Raw genomic sequence first — 21,052 nt, forward strand, 5'->3', positions numbered from 1 at the left:
CAAACTCTGAATTTATGCTAGTCAAGTTTTATCGTCTCCCCAAATAGTGCAAGTCTTATGATGACATCTGTCTGCATTTTGGCCATATAATATAGACATCATGGCTCACTCCTTGCTCCTTGATCAAGAGAGCAATGTGTGCTACAGGCTGCCACAAGCTGCCAAAAACATCACCAAGGAGAAATTATGGCAAAGTCTACACACATAAATAAAACCTGTGTGATCTCCCACACCCACTGCTATTATTCATACTGGAAGCCATGCCAAATAGAAACCTTACAGCCACCTGCTACTAGTCTAGGTAACCTTATTTCTTCAGGAAATAGAGTAGGAAGCTACAGTGAGATGAAGAAAATCTTTGGCAATGTGTCTGTGATGCATCCCAGGGAGGAATGGTGGTACCCCAGATGGTTTACAGGTTACTGAAGCTGGCTGTGTCACCTTCCTCTACACCTCCTCCTCCTGAGCTGTGAACCTGAGGCACCCTAGTATGGTGTAGCCCCTTCCAGTGCCAGTATCTGATTGCTGACACCAGTAAAACAGGTAAAGGCTATAGTGTTGGTGAGAGCTAAAATTTGCACTGGGTCAACAGGAATTTCGTGGAACTGCGATGTATTCCTACTTTGTTATAGATCAGGCCTCTTCACACTACTCCATAAATGATGTTGAAACTGCAATAATCATTCAGCAACATGATCTTTGACTTCAAACATGCTTTTGCTACTAGTGGAGCAGCTTGAACCATGTTCATAGTATGTTTATGTGGAAATGATTAATCTTTCTTGAATGCAATCCTACGGGAATATCCCAGTTATACCTGGTATCTCTATCTTACAGATTATTTAAGCAAACAGACATCTACATTATAAGTTTAAATGAACACTGAGGTCTTGCCTTTGGGAATAGCACTGCTAATTTAGTAAGGCAAGAAGTGTAATGTAGACCTGGTGCGTTGACTTGTAGCAACCTTTACCAGAATGTGGCTGGGCACTTTCAAGATTTGCTGTGGGGAAACTGAAAAAAGGAAACAAGAGTGATGTTAACTTCTCAGAGATTGCACTGCCATTGTCACTAGTTGTGGAAGTAGGTGAATAAGAGAACTTCTATAGGCTAGAAATTTCTAGAATGATACATTTCATGGTGCAATCATTGATTATTACATTTGCTGTGTGTTATTGCTGTTTGGTTCAATAACTGTTGTTGGGATGAACGTGGGAAGGTAGGCTTGAGGAAAAAGAGGCACGGGAGACTATAACAATAGTGCTCCAGAATTACAGGATCCCAAGATTTATGGCTGTAGGGCTGGTAACAGGTTTTTGATCAAACCACCTATTAGAGACCATTTGCTAAGATTCTCACATTTTTACTGTGCATAAAATATCCCAATAGAGGGGAAAGGAGCAGATCCTACACTTAAAAGTTGTTTCCAGGTCCCCAGCAACATCAGAATCTCTGTAAACAGAGCATGTTGGCACCTGCCTCCTGTTTTCTCATCTTAGCACAAGCCGTGAACAAAGTTACTTCTTGAAAGCTGGCATAGAGAAAAGCAAGCCTGGACTCTATTTTGTCTTAACTTTTTGTATTTCTTTAGAACAAAAGGAGCATAAGGCTAGGACCAAAATTGCTTTCAATTGCAAACATACAGCTTGCAGGTGTGGGCAGAGTTTAGCCTAAAATAACTAGAGGCAAAAGAAGGAAAAAAGCAGTTTGAAAATGTGATGTCAGCAGGCGAAAATAGACTCTGTGGGGCACTGATTTTCTGAAATCTTGTTCTGTAATCAACACAGCTCATTACTGTAGATGCACACAATGTTGCAAATGGCATTTGGATGAACATATTTTGTCTTTCCACCATGCTCACTAGTTATCAAATTGTCTGCCCAAATTGCTGGACCATGCATATTGTGTCAAAGAAGAGGAAAGCAACAGGTTCCCTTTGTCAGGGTGGACAGCCTGTACCAAAATCTCAGTCGCTGGTTTTCAACCTTCTTCTGTTTAGACCCCTAGGAATTCTCCTGTGGGGATACAGGACTTTGTATAGATGCCTCTTCCCCCTGCAGTGATAATCGTATTGCTTTCTTTCCCCTCACAGTCTACAGTGCACACCTGACTCCGAAATCTGCAGACCACAGTTTGGAAATTGGTCTCCCAAGGAATTATGTGCATTTACAGTTTCACTTCATTCTTTTTTTAACCAAAAGTCACTTTTTCTAACATCTCAGGTCAGTCCTTAAATAGAATTATTATTGTAATGCATGAACAATCCATCCTGCAATCAAGGAGGAAGTGACCGCATATCTGAGATCAGCGCAGATCACACATCACATTGCAAGGCATATCACAAGTTCTGACTCCCATCTGAATTCACTTTAGAGTCTCATCATGGGATTAAAGGCAGCTGGACCTCTATCTCACTTGAGGAGGAGGAAGAAATGAGAAACGGAATGGGATTATGGCATCCCAAAGGTAAAGGAAAAAGATGACTAAAAGAGGACTGACTTTAGAGTCTTAATATCTTTTAGTGGTCAAACACTGGCACAGGTTTCTCAGAGAGGCTGTGGAGTCTCTGTCCTCAGAGATATTCAAAATCTAACTGGACACAGAGCTAGACAGTCTGCTCTGGGTGGCCTTGTTAGAGCAGTCAGGTTGGACAAGATGATCTCTGGGGATCCCTTCCAATCGCAGCCAGTCTGTGATTCTGTGGTTCTGGAATTTAAATATTTTCTTCCATTTCTCTGGAGGGAAGAATGAGCTGAAAGAACAGAAGTAAAAGTTAGCAAAATCTTTCCCTTTTTCAGTCCAATAGCATTGACTTCTATTAACCTTTGAACCATTGCCAACCTTGTCAATGTAAGCACTCTCATTATGTGGGCTGGATTTTATCAGCACCAAAGGTAACTTTTCAGCGCATCCAGGCTACCTCTGAGATTTTCCTCAGTGTGGAAATACGTGGAGCAAGGAAGAAGAACTGATTTGCATTCTGGTTCTTCCTCCCCATGGGGTCAGGATTTGGCCAAAGCACACATTTCACCCAGGAACTAGGAAAAGTGCTGGGATGTTTTATGTAGATGCAAGTTATGCATGCATGAGTGAGGAAACTGTGGCATATTCATAGAGAAATGTGTGTGGGAATAGGTTAAGTAGCCATGCTGAACAGCTGCTCATATTTAAAAGAAAGACAGGACAAGGGTTTAAATGGAAACCTGCACATAATGCAGGTTATCCTGTACAAAATTCTATATGTGTTTGTAGGGCTGAGTTTTAGGCATCTGGGCCTCAGGCTCTTTGCCTATATTCATGATCTGACTCATCACTGCTTCTATCATTTAAGGCACTCTCTTACCCAGTGCAATTTTCAGCATCAAGTTAAGCACCCGAAGATAACAACCAAAAGCAAAACTGGCTAAAAGCACAGGCAAAATAGGCAAATGTCTGGATTAGCACTTGCTGGAGAATAGTTGATCCTCTCTCCTCTCTTTTTACCTGTCCATGCCCTCCTAAAATTTCACAGCATACTGCTAGCCCTATTCCTCTTTCCCTCTGCTTGTGCTGCTAGATTTAATTTTGCATTTCCAAGGGAACGAAATTCAGTCATGCCTGACAGCTGACAATCAGTGAGCTAGATCTGGAGACAGACTGGACCAGCTCAGAAAGGAGTCTGCTTAGCATCAGTGCTGGTGTCATGGAGGAGGACTCTTGTTTCCAGGGACAGGTGAGGGGAGGGGACACAGCCTGAACCAGGGCCTTGCAGTAGAGGTTAGAACCACTCAAATCAATGCTTAACTTCACGTGTAGACCCATGCTGTTCTCTACCTGGAAGAACTCAGGAGTTATGTAGATCTTTACAAAATTATTTGAAGCTATTCAAAGGGCCAAGGTTCCTAGCGTAAGTTTTAGGCAGCACTTAAGCATGGGAGTGCAAGGTTGCAAGCCCGAGAAAACTTGATACTTTGTTGCGTAATCCGGGTTGTTCCCATACTTCACACAGACATTACTTAGTTACTTCAGAATTATTCTGTGGCCCCTGGTTATACTCCTCTGGGGGTCTGCTCCATTCCTGACAGGATGGGCAGAGATTTCTCACTCACAACCTATCACTAACACATTCATGCTGTTAAAACACTACTTAAGTGCCAAGAGCTGCCTTAATCCAAATTATGGTCTGAAATTGTTAAGGCATACATTTCCCATGTCTGAATTGTATGTATTGTAGAGACATATAGCAAAAGAAGAAAAAACCAAAACAAACTAACAACAGGTTTTTTAAGCTAAAACAGCCTCTGCCATCCTGTAGTCTAGTATTGGGATGATTGCTTTTCCAACCAGTAGAGTTATCCATGGATTATTGTGGTTCCACACACCTCTCCATGCTACCAAACATAAGACACTTGAATTAATATGTTAATTTCGACCTGGTAATGAAGTATTGCATATATCAATTACACAACATGAGAACATGACTGGCTAAGTCCTATCTCACAAGTCCCCATGGTTTATGGTACAATTAGTCAGAGGAAAGTTGAAAGTGAAGAAAAAAAATTCCAGGCAGAGGAGGAAATGGACAAGACAAGTTGAGCAAGAAAAAAGGCCTAATATTTCTTCCCCCACCCCAGACAGACACATATAAATAATGAGAAAGTGAGTTCCCCTGCTCACTGATAACAACTTCTTTGCTGGGTCTCTCTGGGACTTGCACCATCCCTGCAAGATGTGGGCAAAGGTACTGTCTTGTTTCTTTGCGCTGTAAGATGCACTTCTCTGTTTAGGCTTTTGTATCCTCACTCTATGTATTTCAGTAGGTATATATCACAGTACAGGATATGTGGTTCACATGCTTTAAACTGCTTGTAACTGCTTCCTCAAGATAATCTTAATGCTTTAGTACAAGGCTGAGTGAGAACTTGCCTGTATTAACGGGTACAGTTCTGGTCACTATTGCTAGAAAAAGAGGAATCCGATGTGAACAATGCAATGAAAAAATATGAGCATAGTAGGGTTGAATTTGTATTATAAAGGAGAGAACAGCTGTTTGGTTTGTTTAACTTAGCAAAATGAAGGTCAAAAGGAAATACCATAACCCTTTGTGGATATGTGCAGGGGAGTAAAGGAAGGGCAGGGATGAGGGGAAATGGAAGGGGACAATTTCCAAAGAGAGAGAAGATATATATTCAGTAATGCCAGTATAAAAAAGAAATTGTGTGTATAGACTGGTTGTAAATAATGTATACCTCTACAGGGGGACATTTCTAATAGTCCAAGAAGGGAAGTTCTAGATTACTTTCTAATGTAGATACTAACAGCAGCTCACAGCTCCGGCCAAGAAGCAAGTTGAATTTGCCTAATAGGTCAATGCTCAATAGGAGAGGAAAATAAATATATATAATTCCCAGATCAGCATGATCCAGGAACAAGGAGCCACTGCTCTTCAAAGGGGCAAGATCTTGCCTTGGAGAAAAGCTTGGACTCCAGCTGAGAGTGAATTCAATGCGAGCTGGAAGCTATGAGCAACATGTGCAAGGTAGGGCTGCCAAGTCCTGCCTCCCACTGAGCTCCAAGCTCGGCAAGATTTGGGATAGTAATGCTGCTAATCAGGGAGATGAAATCTTGCCTTCTTATGTGGTAGTGGTTGCACTGGCTTGAAATGCCATTTTCCCACTGATTTCAGTAGCAATAAGAAGGTGCTATGGAAAGACAGATGTTTTTTACTTCTATTTGTTTTATATGTGTGTGCATGAATAGTCATTAGAGATAGAGATAGACAGAGATATCTTGCAAAGTTATAGCACCTGCAGTACATACTCTCAAGGATTCAAGTCAGTGAGAAAGCAGAAGAAATACAGAACAGAAAGGAATGATGATGAAAGTATAAGTAAAGTATAAATAATAGAGTGGCATTTCTGGGAATAAAAAGAGGAAGAATTCAAACCTTAGTTATGCTGATGCAATTCATGTAAGCAGGGGCAGGGCAACAAAAATGGCCAGCATACTAAGCAGTAGCCCAAAACTGAAAGCAAAAAAAGAGGAAAGGAAAAAAAAATAGAGTTTACTTTAAATATAGATAAATATCTACTTCTTCTTTTTCTTTATTTTTCCCCTTCCTAGACAATTACGGGAAATTTTGCCAATGTGATTCATGGTTTGAATGCAAATCATTTGACAGACCAAGTAATTGAGAGAAGCAAGCGAATGATTCTGGATACTCTTGGAGTGGGGCTTCTGGGTACCAGCACTGAGGTCTGCCACAAAGTGACACAGTACAGTAAGGTAAAGTGTCTGGCACTTATAGCACACTCTAAGGTTTAGCTTTAAGAAAAGCAAGGGGAAATTTGGGCTGTAAAAGGGAAACTTTGCCATGGCGAAATTCTTTTGTGGATGGAAAGAGAGACATGGTGTTCTTTCCACTGGAAACAGGGAAACTTCAGTGCTCAAATTACTTTTCGCTCCGGATGGGCAACAGTTTGTGTACCAGTCTGTATCCTAAGATCCCCCTCTGCAAACACAGTGAATTAAGAATCCCTTCCTTTCTTTCACCTATGAGATTTTATTAAAAACATCTGCAAAGTAAACACTACTTATCACCAGCCTTTCAAATTAAGGGACAGTTAAAGGGATGGAGAATTAGTAGTGGGTTACTTACAGTCCATAAAGCATAACTGTTGTCTAAGGTACATTAGCCATGTTTCTCCTCTAGTCTTGCTCTCCTTAAACTAGAGGATTACTTGGCCCCGAGGAAAAGCCCTTCCAACACAGGAGTGCATTAATGAGGAGGAATTTAACGCACTATTTTATTGTTCAGACCTGCCTAGTTGGCCTCATGCTCCAGAGCTCTGTGTGCTGATAGGTCTCTTCCCACAGAGAACACTTCTTTCCAAACTATGGTAGTTTATGTCCTTTGATTCATTTTGCAGCATCAGGAGGCCATCTATTGTTTACTCAGGGTCTCACTAAAACATAGAAAACCAAAACCTTTAACTGGATATCTTCCCCGACAAGATGATGACAGTCCTGTCATTTAGGTTGGACTCGATGATCTCAGAGGTCTTTTCCAACCTAATTGATTCTTTGATTCTGAGGGAACTGTTGATGGTGGTGAGAAGAGATATGAATGGCCAGAGGTTTTGTGAAAGTACTGAGTGGCCAAGTGGATGGTGTTAGTTTGCCCCCTGAGCTCTGTTTGAGTGGAATAGGACACAAGACAACAGGAAACTGAGTTTATTGTCATACTTTCTGAAAGAACAGAATTTTTCACATGAAAAGGAGCAGTTAGGTCCTGAGAGGGTATGGTCTGATCTCTGTTATATCAGAGATACAGCACACATTTATCCTTAGGTTCAGGACTTTGAATTAACTGATGTCAATTTGTTTCAGATCTACAGCTCAGATTTATCCAGTACCATCTGGGGCCGCTTGGATTTCCGACTGCCTCCTCTGTATGCAGCTTTTGTGAATGGAGTGGCTGTAAGGGATGCTCTTTTATTTGCTCTTAAATCACACTAAATGATGCCATTCTTGCTCTAGAGAGAACAGAATGTTCCAAAAAGCTTATTCTGAAGCCTGCTACAAAACTTTCCTAGACAGTTCTCCTAATGTGCTTCAACTTCCTTCCAATGAGACTGAGCTTAAGCTGTAATATATATCTGATCCAACTCAACAGCATACCGTACCTTTAATGTGGGACCTGGGACTGTTTTCAAAGGTCAGAATTCTACAGCTTGTTACAGCCTTGCTACAGGTGCTTAGAAAGAGACACTCTAGACGTCACTGATTTCACTGGGATCCAAATTTCACGCCAATTGGCAAAGTGTATCTACACAAAAACACAGACAGATGCACATCTAGATACACACACATATACCATCACAAGGCAATTTAATCTTCAGTTACCCAGTTTGCAAAAGCCAATTATATATTTTGGACACATACTTTGTCATTAAAGCAATTACTGACTCCCCAGACATTTGTCTAAATTCAGATTGAGGCTAAAACCATTTGAAATTGAAAGATGCATAAGAGGTGGGGTAGACAAATTTGGCAATTATGCAAAACTAGAGAAGGTGACCAACCAAGGAAATGGTACTATTAAGCCTATTTAAATTAGTGTGACAACAAAATCAGAGGTCCAATTTAAAAGCTCATTTCCAATGTAGAGAAAATTATGTTGGAAATGAGATCTGGTACCTCTCAGCTCATAGCAGCCCTTGTGATATTCAAATCTGGCTGTTAGCAGGTATATGATCATTTCAGTTTACATCTCGGTCACAGGTCAATTATAAGCACTTACTGAAGACACCAGAAACACAGCTTACTGGGTATTGGACACAACTTTCCTTATCCTGCACTGCAGGGCATTTTCCCAGATGACATCAAAGTTTTTTGAGGCAGAGACTGGGTTTTCTTCTATCTGTTCAGAAACACAGTCCTCATAAGTGCATATTCCCAGTATTACAGGGCAAAACCTGAGCACTGGGGAGCCTGAGCACCTTCTCAGTAACACATGTGTGAATAGATGTGAAGGTCAGTTTTTCAAGTATTATTGTGCTATTAAAAATGCTGTCCCTAATGCTCTCAGGTCCTCGAGGAATCTCAAAACTTTGCAGGGGAGGGAACATGTCTGCTAAGCAGTACATTACAAACACTGACTGCACTGCATTGCTGCCTGGAGCTGTCTGCTACCAGAACAGAAGCCATATGCAATGCTGGGAATGCCCAACATCTTCATGAGCAGCTGGGCTCTGGACAGAGTTAAGAGAAGCACCACTTTGGATACTTTCTCAGGCTAAGCAGTTCGTCCCAGTGTAGCTTTCTCCTACTCCCAGCAATTCAAGGGAGTCTGGTTCCTTATGTGACAAGTCTTGTTTCAATGTGCTGAAAATTCAGGCTAAAGCCTCCTGCACATTTGCAGGCTTGGGGATAGTTACACTGGAGAAGTAGTTCTGATAAAACTTTCATTGAGCAGTATGGGTTTGACTGCTACAGCTGTATGGTGTGAGTCCTAATGGCAGCATCAGAATGGAGCACTGGGGAAGTAATTTCATTATATTTCATTATGTTTTGGGTGAAGTGCAAATTCACCATTCACAGTGGACTTAGAATGGCTGCTTTAATTATACAAGTCTAATTAAAGCAGCAAAAACCAATTGCAGGAAAAAGGAATCATTGTCATACTGGTTTTAGGCTGGTGCAACTTGAATTAGAATTATACTCCTTGCAGGCAAGATTTTTATTGCATTATCACTTCTCAGGGAGCCATGTTGGGAGTAAAGGTCTTAAAGACTTTTGAAGGTTTGCTTTCTAAGGAAAATCTTGTTCTTTGGTACTTTTTTATACCAGTTACAGTAGTTCCATTTGACTGAGCCAACCTTGCCAAGTCGGACTTTATTCCTAATGACAAAACAATGCTTCTCTTTCTATTAGGTGCACTCAATGGATTTTGACGACACCTGGCATCCAGCCACACACCCATCCGGGGCTGTGCTCCCTGCTGTGATTGCACTCGCAGAGGCCTTTCCTCAGAAGAAAAAAATCTCAGGTCTTGATCTGCTCTTAGCTTTCAATGTGGGAATTGAAGTGCAAGGTCGGCTGCTGCGCTTCTCCACTGAAGCCAGGAATATTCCAAAAAGGTACATAGAAATGTTTCAAGTAGAAAGTTGAGCAGAAATTTTTTTTCTTAATGTTAATATACTTAATTACATGTCAGTTAAAATACAGATGGCACAGTTATTCATATTTTCTACTCTGTTTGTCTGGAAATTTAGGAAGGGGTCATCTTAAATGTAAATATACTTACTTGACTCCTTATGGTTTAGTTAATTTCTTTTTGAAAGCATTGACCAATTCACAAAAAGGAGGTGATGATCTTCCTACTTATAAAAAAGAGCAGCAAAAGGGCAACATTTAACATCAGAAATCTCAGGTGTTCATGAATACATACAATCACGCCTCACTTTCAAACAGCAGCTTTCTCTCAGCAGAAAGGAGTCACCAGTGCTGGGCTCAGAGCAGAGCCCAAGAAGATGGGGTATGCTCAGGGGAAAGCCGTGAAGTGTGGGATGGCCTAGTTGTCTTCTTGCTGTTTTCTGTGTGTTCTTTCTATCACTTTTGCAAAACTAGTTCAGAATAACAAAACTCACCTCCCCGATTTGTGTAATTTAGAGATGATTATAAATTATTATAGATTTATAATAATACACAAATTTAAACTATTATAATAAATATTACATTAAATGCAAATTTATATGTGAGTTTAAATTTATTTAGAATCATTTATACATTACTTTTGCCATTATTCTGTTCAGTATGCTTTGAACCATGAACAGTTCTAACATTTCAATTGTTTTCTGGGGAGGACCTATTGCAAGTGGTACTATTCCAGTTTAAATTATTCCTGGGGGAAAGTGACAACTTTCCACACGTGAATTAGGTCCGCACATGAATTCTGAATGTATGTTTCGTTATGGTCCAATCTGTCTGCCACAGCCATGAATAGAAAGCTTGTGTATACAGTGAATTCAGGTTAATTTTTGAAATACAGTCATGAAGATATTTTTGTTTTCTCAGGTTTCACCCGCCGACTGTGGTTGGTACAATGGGGAGTGCAGCAGCTTGTGCTAAACTGCTAGCTCTTGACCAGCTGGGATGTAAAAATACCTTGGCCATTGCTGCCTCCTATGCAGGTGCCCCACTGGCTAATGCAGCAACCCAAACAAAGCCCCTTCATGTTGGCAATGCTGCCAAGCATGGATTGGAAGCAGCTTGCTTAGCTTCACAGGGCCTTCAAGGAAACAAACAGATCTTGGACATGAAGTCAGGGATAGGTGCCTTTTATACAGATTATAACCCACAGACTCTGCCAACCTTGCAGTCCTATCCCTGGCTGTTGGACCAACAAGATGTGGCCATCAAACGCTTTCCTGCTCATCTTGGAACGCACTGGGTGGCTGATGCAGCATCTTCTGTTAGGAGGAAGCTTGTGGAGAGCAGTGGCAACTTGCTCCCTCTTGATAAAATTGAGAAAGTAATTCTCAAAGTCCCCGAGGTCAAATATGTGAACAGACCCAGCCCAGCCTCAGAACATGAAGCACGACACTCCTTCCAGTTTGTTGCATGCTCTGCTTTGCTGGATGGCAGCATGTCAGTCCAGTCCTTCACCAATGAGAATATTCACCGGCCAGCCGTGCAGGAGCTCCTCCACAAAACAGAGCTGGAGCACCCTCCTGATAACACACCCAGCTTTGAGAGTCTTTACTGCGAAGTGAGTGTCACACTTCGGGATGGCAACATGATCAGTGACCGCTGCAATACATTCTACGGACACTGGAGGAAACCTCTGAAAAAGCAGGACTTGGAGAAAAAGTTTCAATCCAATGCCCTCAGCGTCCTGCCCGCAGAAGCCACAGAAGGCATTATAGAGACCGTGTACAACCTGGAAAAAGTAGAGGACTGTTCTGTGTTAGGTACCTTTCTATCAGGACAGTCAGCTAGAGAGCTTTCACAGAAGCTGTGCTTTTGAATGTTCCAGCTGACAGCTAGATGCTGTTCACAAAGCAAACACAAAATTCAGGGCAAACTCTTGTTTAGTGACTCAAGCACTTTTAAATAAGACTCCTCTAACACAAGAACCATGTTCAGTCCAGTATCATAGCTTTTCACTAAGTAAATAATTTACGGCGTATGTGCAGAGCTCAGTCGAGCTGAACAGAAGATCCTCTGCTGGCACAGCTGACTTCAGCTTTGTTCCTCTAGAGGCAGAGCACTCACTGCTTGTGCACGACACAAAAATTTCCCTGCTCTTCTGCCAAAAATCTGTGTTCTGCTTCTCCTAAATAACTCCATACAGGAAATCCAAATTCTGGAGGAGTATGGAAATGCTGTGTCTGTGAAAATCATCACTGTTAGAAGGACAGGGAATAATAAAGCCTTTATTTCTGTAGATTTATCTCTACAGCCTCCTTGAAGAGGCCACCTGTTACAGCTGAGCTTTGACACTTGTGCTAAAATAAGCACAGCACAGAGTAGTAGCACTTGATACTCTGCAACACGTCAGGCTCTGCTGTAATGATTGGCCTTGCACCGATGGGCTAAAGGCCAGTGCTCGTCCTGATCACACCAGCTGCCGAGCTACAGGGACAACTCAACACTCCTCGTCATAAAAGTGTTATTTCCCAGTTCCATCTTTTGGCTGCTCTGTGGTACAGATCTGTTCCTGTTTTATTCCCACTCCAGTTACAAGGCACTTGCTCAACATGACACAATTAGCACATGATGACAGTTTAGATTCCTTCAGGCACGGCAAAGCTTAGGCTACAGTACACTTGGCATGAGTGACAGAGACCTGTGAGCATCAGAACATTTCTTTTGCGAGGCAATTAAGTATCCACAGCAAAAATCAATACACCTTGATAATTAATTCTGGGAATTTTTTGTTCCTTCAGGAGTATAAAGCCTTGACAGATTGTGCTTCTAAGAGAAGCTGACAACCTTTGTTCACATATGTAAGATCAAAGCATGTTCTAACATATAGAAAACCTTCCTCAGGGTACTAAACTATGTATGCAAAATGAAATAAAGCTAATTCATTTTACTAATTAAATCTCAAATGGCTCCATTTATTAGAGCAAAACTTGTCTATTTTCCACAAACAATGCTTTCATTTGTGCTGGATCTTGGTTTATAAGGTTGGTTTACCTAGGGGCTCTGCAAAAATTTCAGGAGTCCATTTCTTATACTTGCTTAAAGATTTACCAGGGAAATAAAAAACCCAAATAACCACATACTTTTCCCCTTCTGATTATAAAATACTTGATTTACTCATCTATACTGCAAGTAAACAGACTCATTTGCAGCTATTTCATCTGTAATTCCAGCTGGGTAACAGCAAATGTGAACTACTGACTATCATTAGTGATGTGATAAAACCCCACTGCACTACCTTTTCAAGACTGAACACATTTGGATTAATGAGAAAAAAAATCACCTTCAACACATGGCTTCTATTTTAGAAGAGAAATAGATAAACTTAGCAATAACCATTTGATGTATTAAAGAGTAAAAAAAAAAAAAAAAACAAAAAATAAACAACCACACCAAACTGTGAAGTTCAGCAGTTACATTATTTTATTAATACAATCAAAAGAAGCTAAATGCTTATGCTTAGCTACACTGATTCCCTTGCAGAAGTCTGTATGCTTCCAGTCAGGCAAGTTTCAGGACTTCTTGTACCATTGTTCCAATTCCATCAAAGATTTCATGCAGAGGAGCCTTGCACATGAAAGCACAGGTAGTAACTATTTTATTGGCTTTATCCACATGAGATTCATTTACATTTTTGCAAATGTGCTTACATCCAAGCTCTGCTATAGCAGATGCCGTTTCAGCATCAGGGAATCTGTAAATAAAAAGACTTTAATTAACATAAAGAGATGATACAACCATAAAGTTCTGCCAATGTAACTAGAATGAGAGAACTACAATAATATCTGACTTTTTATGTGATGATGACAAGGGAGTTGACGACAAGGGCTGCTACTGTCAGGTTCTCCCACCCCTTCTGGATGCACTAAGTGATCTGATACCTTTGAAAACAAGGTCTGAAATGCAGAGCCATGGTATGTCAGAAGGTATAATTCTGTTTTTAACCATCTTTCAGTAAGTTTATAAAATTATACCAAGTGCAACCATAATTGATCCTCAAAGGTTCGAGAGAAGCCAGGTGAACCTGCAGACATATTACAACTTTTCCAACACCTCCATGCAAGGTTATCCTCTGGGATTATGCAGAGGAATTTTGATTTTTTGTTTTCTGAGGGTAAGGGAGGAACAGATACAACCACTCACTGCTGCTGCTGGCAAATTTAGTGCAGAAGTTTTATCAGGAGTTGACAGTCCTTTAAGCAGCACTGACTTCTGCCAGGCCCTGTTCTCATCTGCCTCCCCGAAACTGGCCCCAAACCACTATGACCAGAAAAACTTTATTAAAAATCCATGAGCAGACAAAAGCCCACAGAAGCAATTTAAACAGCCACTCAAATTACCACAGGGTACCAAGTTTCTGAATGCCAGCTGGCCAAACGCCTGTTCTTCATTTGCACATTTGCAAGATGAATCACGGCTTTCAAAGGCATCGGGTAAGCAAATTCTGTATTTCGCCTAAGATGATCTATCCCTCAATTGCCACGAATGGAACGAGAAAAAATAACTTGATATCCCTGGTCACCTGCATGTTTGCACAGCTATGATCCTGTAAAAGCCACTTGTTCTCTCACTTTTAAGACTGGCAGATCCTACACCCAGTGACTCATTAGCCCTCACACTGCACAATAAATAAAGAGACTTTTGCACAGAAGACTGCCAATATCCTAATTCCCATGTAAATCATCTCCATCCATTTCCTTCTTACCTTCCATCTACATTTTTATCTTGGCCGACTGTAACCTCACAACCAGGAAAGACTTTTGCTGCCAGAACTGGCGATATACAGCACAAACCAATGGGCTTTTTAGCGCTGTGGAAAGCTTGGAGTGTGGAGTTCACGTGCTCATTGACAGTACAGTTCTTGCCATCTACAGCCCAGGAACACAGGTTCTTTGCTACACCAAAACCACCTAAAAAAAAACCCAAACAAAAAGCTCAAATGTAAGGCACTGCTAAAAGCCATTAAATACAATACCAGACAGAAGCCCTTTTTTACAACATAATATTTTACAACATAACCTAGGACTGTTAAGTTACTGTACTGAAAGCCTAATGATATAACTGTAACCTGTAAATGACGGGTTTACAATGTTAAAAGTTTAACAGCACACCTTTTTATACCATATAGGTTATATATATGTATATGCCAGAAAGCTTAATCTTTTTTCAATAAGTGGCAAATAGACAAACAGGAAACGGTCCCATTCATTTGCTAGTCACTAGAACAGCTGCACCATCTGTTATGCACCCCTCAATAAGAAAGAGAGGGATCAGAAGAAAGACCAATATTAGTTAAAAGCAGAAGTGTGCAATTCAGAGGAGCAAACAGTGATTTGACCCTGTACAGTAATCAACACTCAAGTTTTAGTTTGATACTTAAGCAATTATAGGAGAGCATTTCTCCTTCCCTAGAATTATTTTTGGACTTAAAACCAAAGAGATTAACACTATAAAAACGAAGAAGATTTTACATAAAGAGGAAATTATAACATATGATATTCTGAGACAAAAAACTCGTGAATGATACCAACATTTCTTATTAAAAATAGTGCTGTTTTATCTTTCTAGAAACTAGTTATAACAAACTTTTACTTGCACTTAATCTTCATTTAATTGTACAAACAGATTGTATTTTATATGCCCTTTGTTTGCTGGATTTATAACCATCAGAATAATCCAAGTAAGGTTATTAGTAAGTTTTTACACTTGATTCTTTATGGAATGTTCATGACATCAATTTTTCTACAAAAAACATACAGAAATTTTCACAAGTATTTCAATGGACAACATAAAGAAGCTTCGCATTTTTAATATTTTTTCTTTCCCAGTTTGCTCACTTTCAAGTGTGATCTGAAATCTCTGAGGTAAGATTTTAATTTTCAAGCTTAATGGAGTTTATTTCCCTCTAACAGTTATTACAGCAACCCCCAGAGCCTGGGTTATAAGAGCATGAAATTAACGTGAAAAGCATCTGTGAGCCTCTCCTCCTGCCCTGATCAGCCCTGGTATCAGAGAGACAGGTATCAGACACACAGTTTTAGTGCTGGCAGAATGTTTCTCTGCGTTATACACACGCTCCCTCTGCTGGCCTTACTTTAAATTAACATTTAGGGGCAATCACAAAGGCAGCATTTAACAGTACTATGAATATTCTCAAAAGTGATCTTCAGCAACTCATAATTTCCTCATGATGCTCTGGTTTCTTCATTTCTAAAAGTGATTACAATTACCTCTGTCCGGAAGGCAATTTTGTGGTCTCTAAATAAAAAATTATCCATAGACATGTTTAGTATAACTTGATCAGCTGCAGAGAAGATACATGATTAAAACAGAATCTACTCACATCTGAGAGGGAATATAATTTATCTGGCGACCTGCTATTCTGTCAACCATTTCAGAGGCCCTAAAATTAAGGCACTGCCATGTAACGCCAAGTTCTGACCCTATTTTTGTACTCTGGTCAGTGTTCCTGTTGGCAAGCAGGTAACTGAAGTTTTCACAATCTTTAGAAAGAAGGAATGGTGTGATGCTTAACTTAACACCAAAAGAACACTCTGGCTTACACTAACTTGTAAGTTAGTGAACTTAATGACTTAATAATTAATAAATATATTGAGTACCTACCAGGGAAAATGACCGCATCAAATTCAGCAGCTTTCAGTTCAGCCAAATCCTGAATGTTTCCTCTTGCCAACCTGGCACTTTCAACTAACACATTTCTCTTCTCTTCTGTTGGACTTCCTTTTAGGTGATTGACTACATCTCTTTGCTCAATATTAGGGGCAAATATCTTCACCTAGTAAAGAGATAAAACAATTTTGTGAATGTAAACAAACCCCATACATATTGGTCACAATAAAGATAATTTAATGAAAACAGTTTCTGTCCCTGAAGTCTCTTATCCAAGTTAAGTGGATTCCACGGCATGGATCTATCACACATTAAGTATCTAAAGTGACATATATATTAAGATGGGTAAACACAGCCATTCTCCTCATCCTATTCCTGCAGCATTTTGACAGGAGTGCATTCTTACACCAACATTAGGCTTACTGATTTTGCCATGGCCTGCCTCTCCTCTGCAGATAACCCCAAGGACAAACAGAACACCACAATTTATACCAGCAGCCTGACTGGACACACAGCTGACTCTGAAGAAAGGTTGCTCTTAACTGTTATGGGATGAGAGTGCTAAAAATGTTTGACATAAAAAAGTTAAAGATGCAAACTTTACAAGCATTTCTCGTGCAGACATTAGAGTTATCAGCTGCCCTAAAACACTGGTAGCAGAAAAGAAAAACAAAACATGGAAGAACCTATTTTGATTAGATGCAAAACGGGAATGCTGCATCAAAATATAAAGCTCCGTGAAAGGTGTAGGGCAGGGGCTGTCTTCTCGTGTCTGTTTTGAAGCTTCCTTTGCAGACTGCTCAGAGATGACAAATTTGTGCTAAATATGAGTGTGCTGTTGTTAACATCAGACACCTGAGTGCAGCTACATGCAGACAAACAGTGACCACCTTCTGCCATCTGAAGCCACAGACGGGACCAAAGCACATCGTGTCATGGCCCCGGCTTCTCTGACAACTCCCAGTTTACCAAAAAGAGCCCCAAAACAGTGAGAAGAAAACAAGCAGGTGAATCCCAATGAGAGCTGCAAAAGCAACTGGAATGAAGATCAAGGATTTTAACCCATCCTCAGCTCCCTGCAGTCAGAGGAGCAGGGACAGACCTCCAGCCACTCCTCCCTCCCAGGTTCAGAGAATCACAGAATTGTTAGGGTTGGAAGGGACCTCTGGAGATCATCTAGTACAACCTCCCTGCCAAGGCAGGGTCACTTGCAGCAGGTTACATAGGAAGACGTGGGTTTTGAATGTCTCCAGAAAGAGAGACTTCATGACCTCCCAGGGCACCCTATTTCATGCTCTGTCATCCTCAACATTAAGAAGTTCCTCCTCCTAAGGTGGAACTTCTTGTGTTTTAGTTTTTGACCACTGCTCCTTGTCCTGGTAGCTGGGCACTACCAAAAAGAGTCTGGCACTGTTGCCACAAAATTGGATTTGTTACCTGGTGTGTAACAAGCCAATAATTACACACTCAAGAGAAGCACTGATTATTTGTTCCAGAACTATACAAGCCTGGGTGCTTGGTGGTATTCCACAAATCAAGCACACCCACTGGACTTTTCAGATTGTTATTTATGCATGGAAATTCAGAGTTAGTAACTTTCCAAGTACAGCCCCTCTATTATGATTGGTTAGTGATTGCCATACAAGTTACATAACCCCAGTTAACTTCTACATGTGCTCAGGGGAAGGGTTTTCACCTGGGCAGGGGTCTTTTTGACCCGTAGGCATTAATGTTTAGTATTATAATGAACATAGTTAAGCTATAGGATACATGGACCTTGAGTATTTTGTCAAGTAAGTAATCTATACACAGACATACATCAAGGTCTTGATTTAATACATCCTTAAGACTTGTTAGTTCCAGGATGCCCTTGAGTAAGGGATGCTAACTGCTATCTGTTCTACTGATATACAATACCATCTTGATCCTTAAAGCTTGTTAGTTCCCGGATGTCCTTGACTAAGGGATTCCGGCTGCTGCCTGTTTCACTGATTAGGTCTCCTTTCTTGCTGACTAGGCATGAAAGTATACAAAGATCTTACATCAAGGAACATTCTGACTTGAGATAATCATGACATAGTCCACATTTTGCAACAGCACCATCCTCTTGGTACCCGCCTTTCAGATATTTATATGCATACATGAGATCCCCTCTCAGTCTTGGTCAGCCGCCTGCGTGTGACCTCAGCTCCTAGCAGGGGAACAGGCACGTCTTTGGGCGGGGGGGCGAACAAAAAAGGCGAGGAGACAACATAAGGAGGGAGGTTATGGTTGAGCAGGAGTGGTAGTGTGCAGTGGTGGCGTAAAGACCATCGCAAAGCGGGAAGGGCTCCGATCCCACAAACAGCGGGAGCCACCGGGCGTGGGGGTACGGCCAAGGCGGGGGGCTCTCAGCTGCTGAGGGAAGCAAAGACACGAGTCAAACACACACCCGGGAGGAGCCCGGCCCACCGGGCTGTGCACACATTCACACACATTCTCTCACACACCCCCTCCGCCACGCACACGCACTCACGGCCCGCCCCCCTCCTACCTCGGCGCCGGCTCGGCTCAGGTGCACGAGCGCCGCCGACGCCTCGTGGATCTCGCTGCCATCGAAGACGCCGCAGCCTGCGAGCACCAGAGCCACCCGCTTGCCCATGGCAGCCGCCCCGCCACTCCCCAGGCCCGGGAAGGGGCTGCTCCAGGCCGCAAGTCCAGGCCTGCCGGCTCCGTCCTCCTCCTCCTGCCGCGCGTGCGCCGCTGGGCTCCGCCGCGGTCTCCACGTTCTGCGGCCGCCCGGGCGAGCGGGGTGGAAAACAAATGAGGAAACCTGGAAAACAAGTGAGATGTGCTTTTAAACAAAACAGGTCCAGGCGTATGTTCGTCCTCATCTCTCTCCTGGCCTGCTCCCCGCAGCGGGGCAGTGCCGTGAAGGTGCTGCAGTGACCCTTACAGTGCTGTAAGACATCTGCATTCCTGTCGCTAATCCCAAAGTTGCTCTGCTTCCAGCAGGACCTCGCAGAGGCTCACGGGTGTACGTGTGAGGTGTTTTTGTTTGTTTGTTTGTTTGTTCGGTTTTTATTTTTTTTTTTTGTTTCGTTTTACGCATAGGGCTATAATGAAGTAGTGAAAATTGGCTTCCAAATTGCTTTGGAAGCCAAAAAAGTGGAGTTTGGGTAGAGGCCAGCAGTACTGCTGGGTCCTGATGCTGTTTGTTTCAGTGATACTTTAGGTTATTATACCTACGTACTTTTTGGCACCCCTAACCTCATACTGTCTTCTAAGGAGCTGCTCCATTTTAGTAGGAAAACCACAGGCTTTTAGAAAACAAACCTTTCTTCTTTCACCCACTCCCAGCTTAGTTGCTAAGGCATTGCTCAAGGCAACCAAAGGGAATGCATCCCTAGTCTCCTTGTTAGGACTGTGCACACAAATGCCACACCAGAGATGAGCTGTATTGACTTTTAGCAAGATCTCTCAGCTCTTGGTCCTTCATTTTTCATGAGCTGTCTCTCTTATAATAGGAAGAAGCTTGGGTTTCATAATGAAAACTTACACTTTTACTGGACCAGAAGGCTGAAATGCTGGATCTTGTAGAAAAAATGGGAGTATCTTCCAAAAACTTGGAGTATGAGTTTTTTTGCAGAGGACACAAGAGTGCATAGGCTTGGAAGAAAAAAAATGAAGGCAAAGCCTTTTTCTGTAGCAAAACGCATTCATTTGAATACTGATTGGTTTGGAGTCTGTGTGGGATGATAGATAGGGAGATTCTGGAACAGGAAAGGGCCAAGTTAGGGAAATTCCCTGCTGAAGGGCAGACCCCTGGGCAGTGTTTGCTCCAAATGAATGTAGGGCTTCGGCTCAGTGTCCAACACAGCCCACACTCTGCCTCTTAGGATTGACAAGGACTGCAGTGACTCCACTGAGAGTCTCCAGAGCTGCAATCCCCCTGGAGTCCTCTTTATGCTTGAGAGCTAGGAGGAAGCTGCTCTCTGGAAGGAGTTTAAACTCATTGCATGTTTGAAGATATGAGTGTAGTTCCAAACTCTGCTGTGTGTTAGGGCCAGGATTAATGTTAGAGCTAGGAAACTGAGCACCTTCAGAACTGGAATACCCTGCATCTTTCTGTCCTGACTTACTGGCTAGTCTTTCTGGATGGACCTTGGACCTGAATTGTCAGTAACCTCATCTCCATTCTTGTTTCCGGCCCTGTCTCTTAGATGGACCTCAGATTCACATTATAGGTGGCCCTTTTTCCTGGATGGATCGTAGACTTGTTTGGGATGTGATATTCCCATCCCACTTCATGTCCTCCATGTCATGTCTCTGTGCCAGCTCCATAACTGCCCTGGCTCTGTTCTGTGATCTAACTCCAACTTGCTTGTGCCATGTCCCTGCCCTAACTTTGTGACCTTGTCATAGCCCTCTGTGTCTGTCTTAGGTCCGTGTTTTCATCCCAGCTCATGACATGTCCTTGCCCTGGCTCTGCATCATCCTGAAGTAGCCCTGTGATGACTCTTCTCTGGCCTGGGCCAACAAAAGCAAGTAGCAACAAGAGCATTTCACAAGGAGTGCACCTCTGAACCCAGATCTTTGCAAGGTGAGAGGACACATCTTGATGGACGAAGAAGCTGTTGTCAAGGCCCCTCAGTGCACTAGTAGCCCCATAATTACCCTGGCTAACCTCAGCTGTGGCCCCCACCCACACACCCTCTGGCCACCAACCTGTGGGCTCTATGTGAACTTAGGC

General features: G+C 42.0%; 2 protein-coding genes across 2 annotated transcripts; one reads left to right on the forward strand and one right to left on the reverse strand.

Moving 5' to 3' along the window:
- Positions 1-4,669: 4,669 nt before the first annotated feature.
- Positions 4,670-11,934, forward strand: ACOD1 (aconitate decarboxylase 1). The gene is made up of 5 exons (XM_027674570.1): positions 4,670-4,720; positions 6,103-6,264; positions 7,369-7,458; positions 9,415-9,620; positions 10,558-11,934. The coding sequence occupies exons 1-5, from the start codon at positions 4,709-4,711 to the stop codon at positions 11,507-11,509; spliced, it is 1,422 nt and encodes a 473-aa protein (XP_027530371.1). The 5' UTR covers positions 4,670-4,708; the 3' UTR covers positions 11,510-11,934.
- A 1,156-nt stretch (positions 11,935-13,090) lies between these two features.
- Positions 13,091-19,058, reverse strand: LOC113963468 (glutamine amidotransferase-like class 1 domain-containing protein 3A, mitochondrial). The gene is made up of 4 exons (XM_027674576.1): positions 18,854-19,058; positions 16,315-16,486; positions 14,396-14,600; positions 13,091-13,384 (listed from the first exon to the last, which is right to left on the reverse strand). Exons 1-4 carry the CDS (start codon positions 18,959-18,961, stop codon positions 13,192-13,194), a joined length of 678 nt encoding a protein of 225 aa, XP_027530377.1. The 5' UTR covers positions 18,962-19,058; the 3' UTR covers positions 13,091-13,191.
- Between the last annotated feature and the right edge of the window lie 1,994 nt (positions 19,059-21,052).

This window comes from Neopelma chrysocephalum, unplaced genomic scaffold (assembly GCF_003984885.1).
Source record: "Neopelma chrysocephalum unplaced genomic scaffold, ASM398488v2 Primary Assembly neopelma1_25, whole genome shotgun sequence".
NCBI classification, from domain to species: Eukaryota; Metazoa; Chordata; class Aves; order Passeriformes; family Pipridae; genus Neopelma; species Neopelma chrysocephalum.

Bases quoted from the DNA above. Each gene is read 5' to 3' on its own strand.
- ACOD1 (XM_027674570.1), top strand. The intron at 7,459-9,414 runs GTAAGGGATGCT...TCTTTCTATTAG, and splicing joins CTTTTGTGAATGGAGTGGCT to GTGCACTCAATGGATTTTGA. The intron at 9,621-10,557 runs GTACATAGAAAT...TTGTTTTCTCAG, and splicing joins GCCAGGAATATTCCAAAAAG to GTTTCACCCGCCGACTGTGG.
- LOC113963468 (XM_027674576.1), bottom strand. From the start codon at position 18,961: ATGGGCAAGCGGGTGGCTCTGGTGCTCGCAGGCTGCGGCGTCTTCGAT. The intron at 16,487-18,853 runs GTAGGAGGGGGG...TCTCTTTACTAG, and splicing joins TGAGCCGAGCCGGCGCCGAG to GTGAAGATATTTGCCCCTAA. The intron at 13,385-14,395 runs GTAAGAAGGAAA...TTTTATTTACAG, and splicing joins GATAAAAATGTAGATGGAAG to ATTCCCTGATGCTGAAACGG.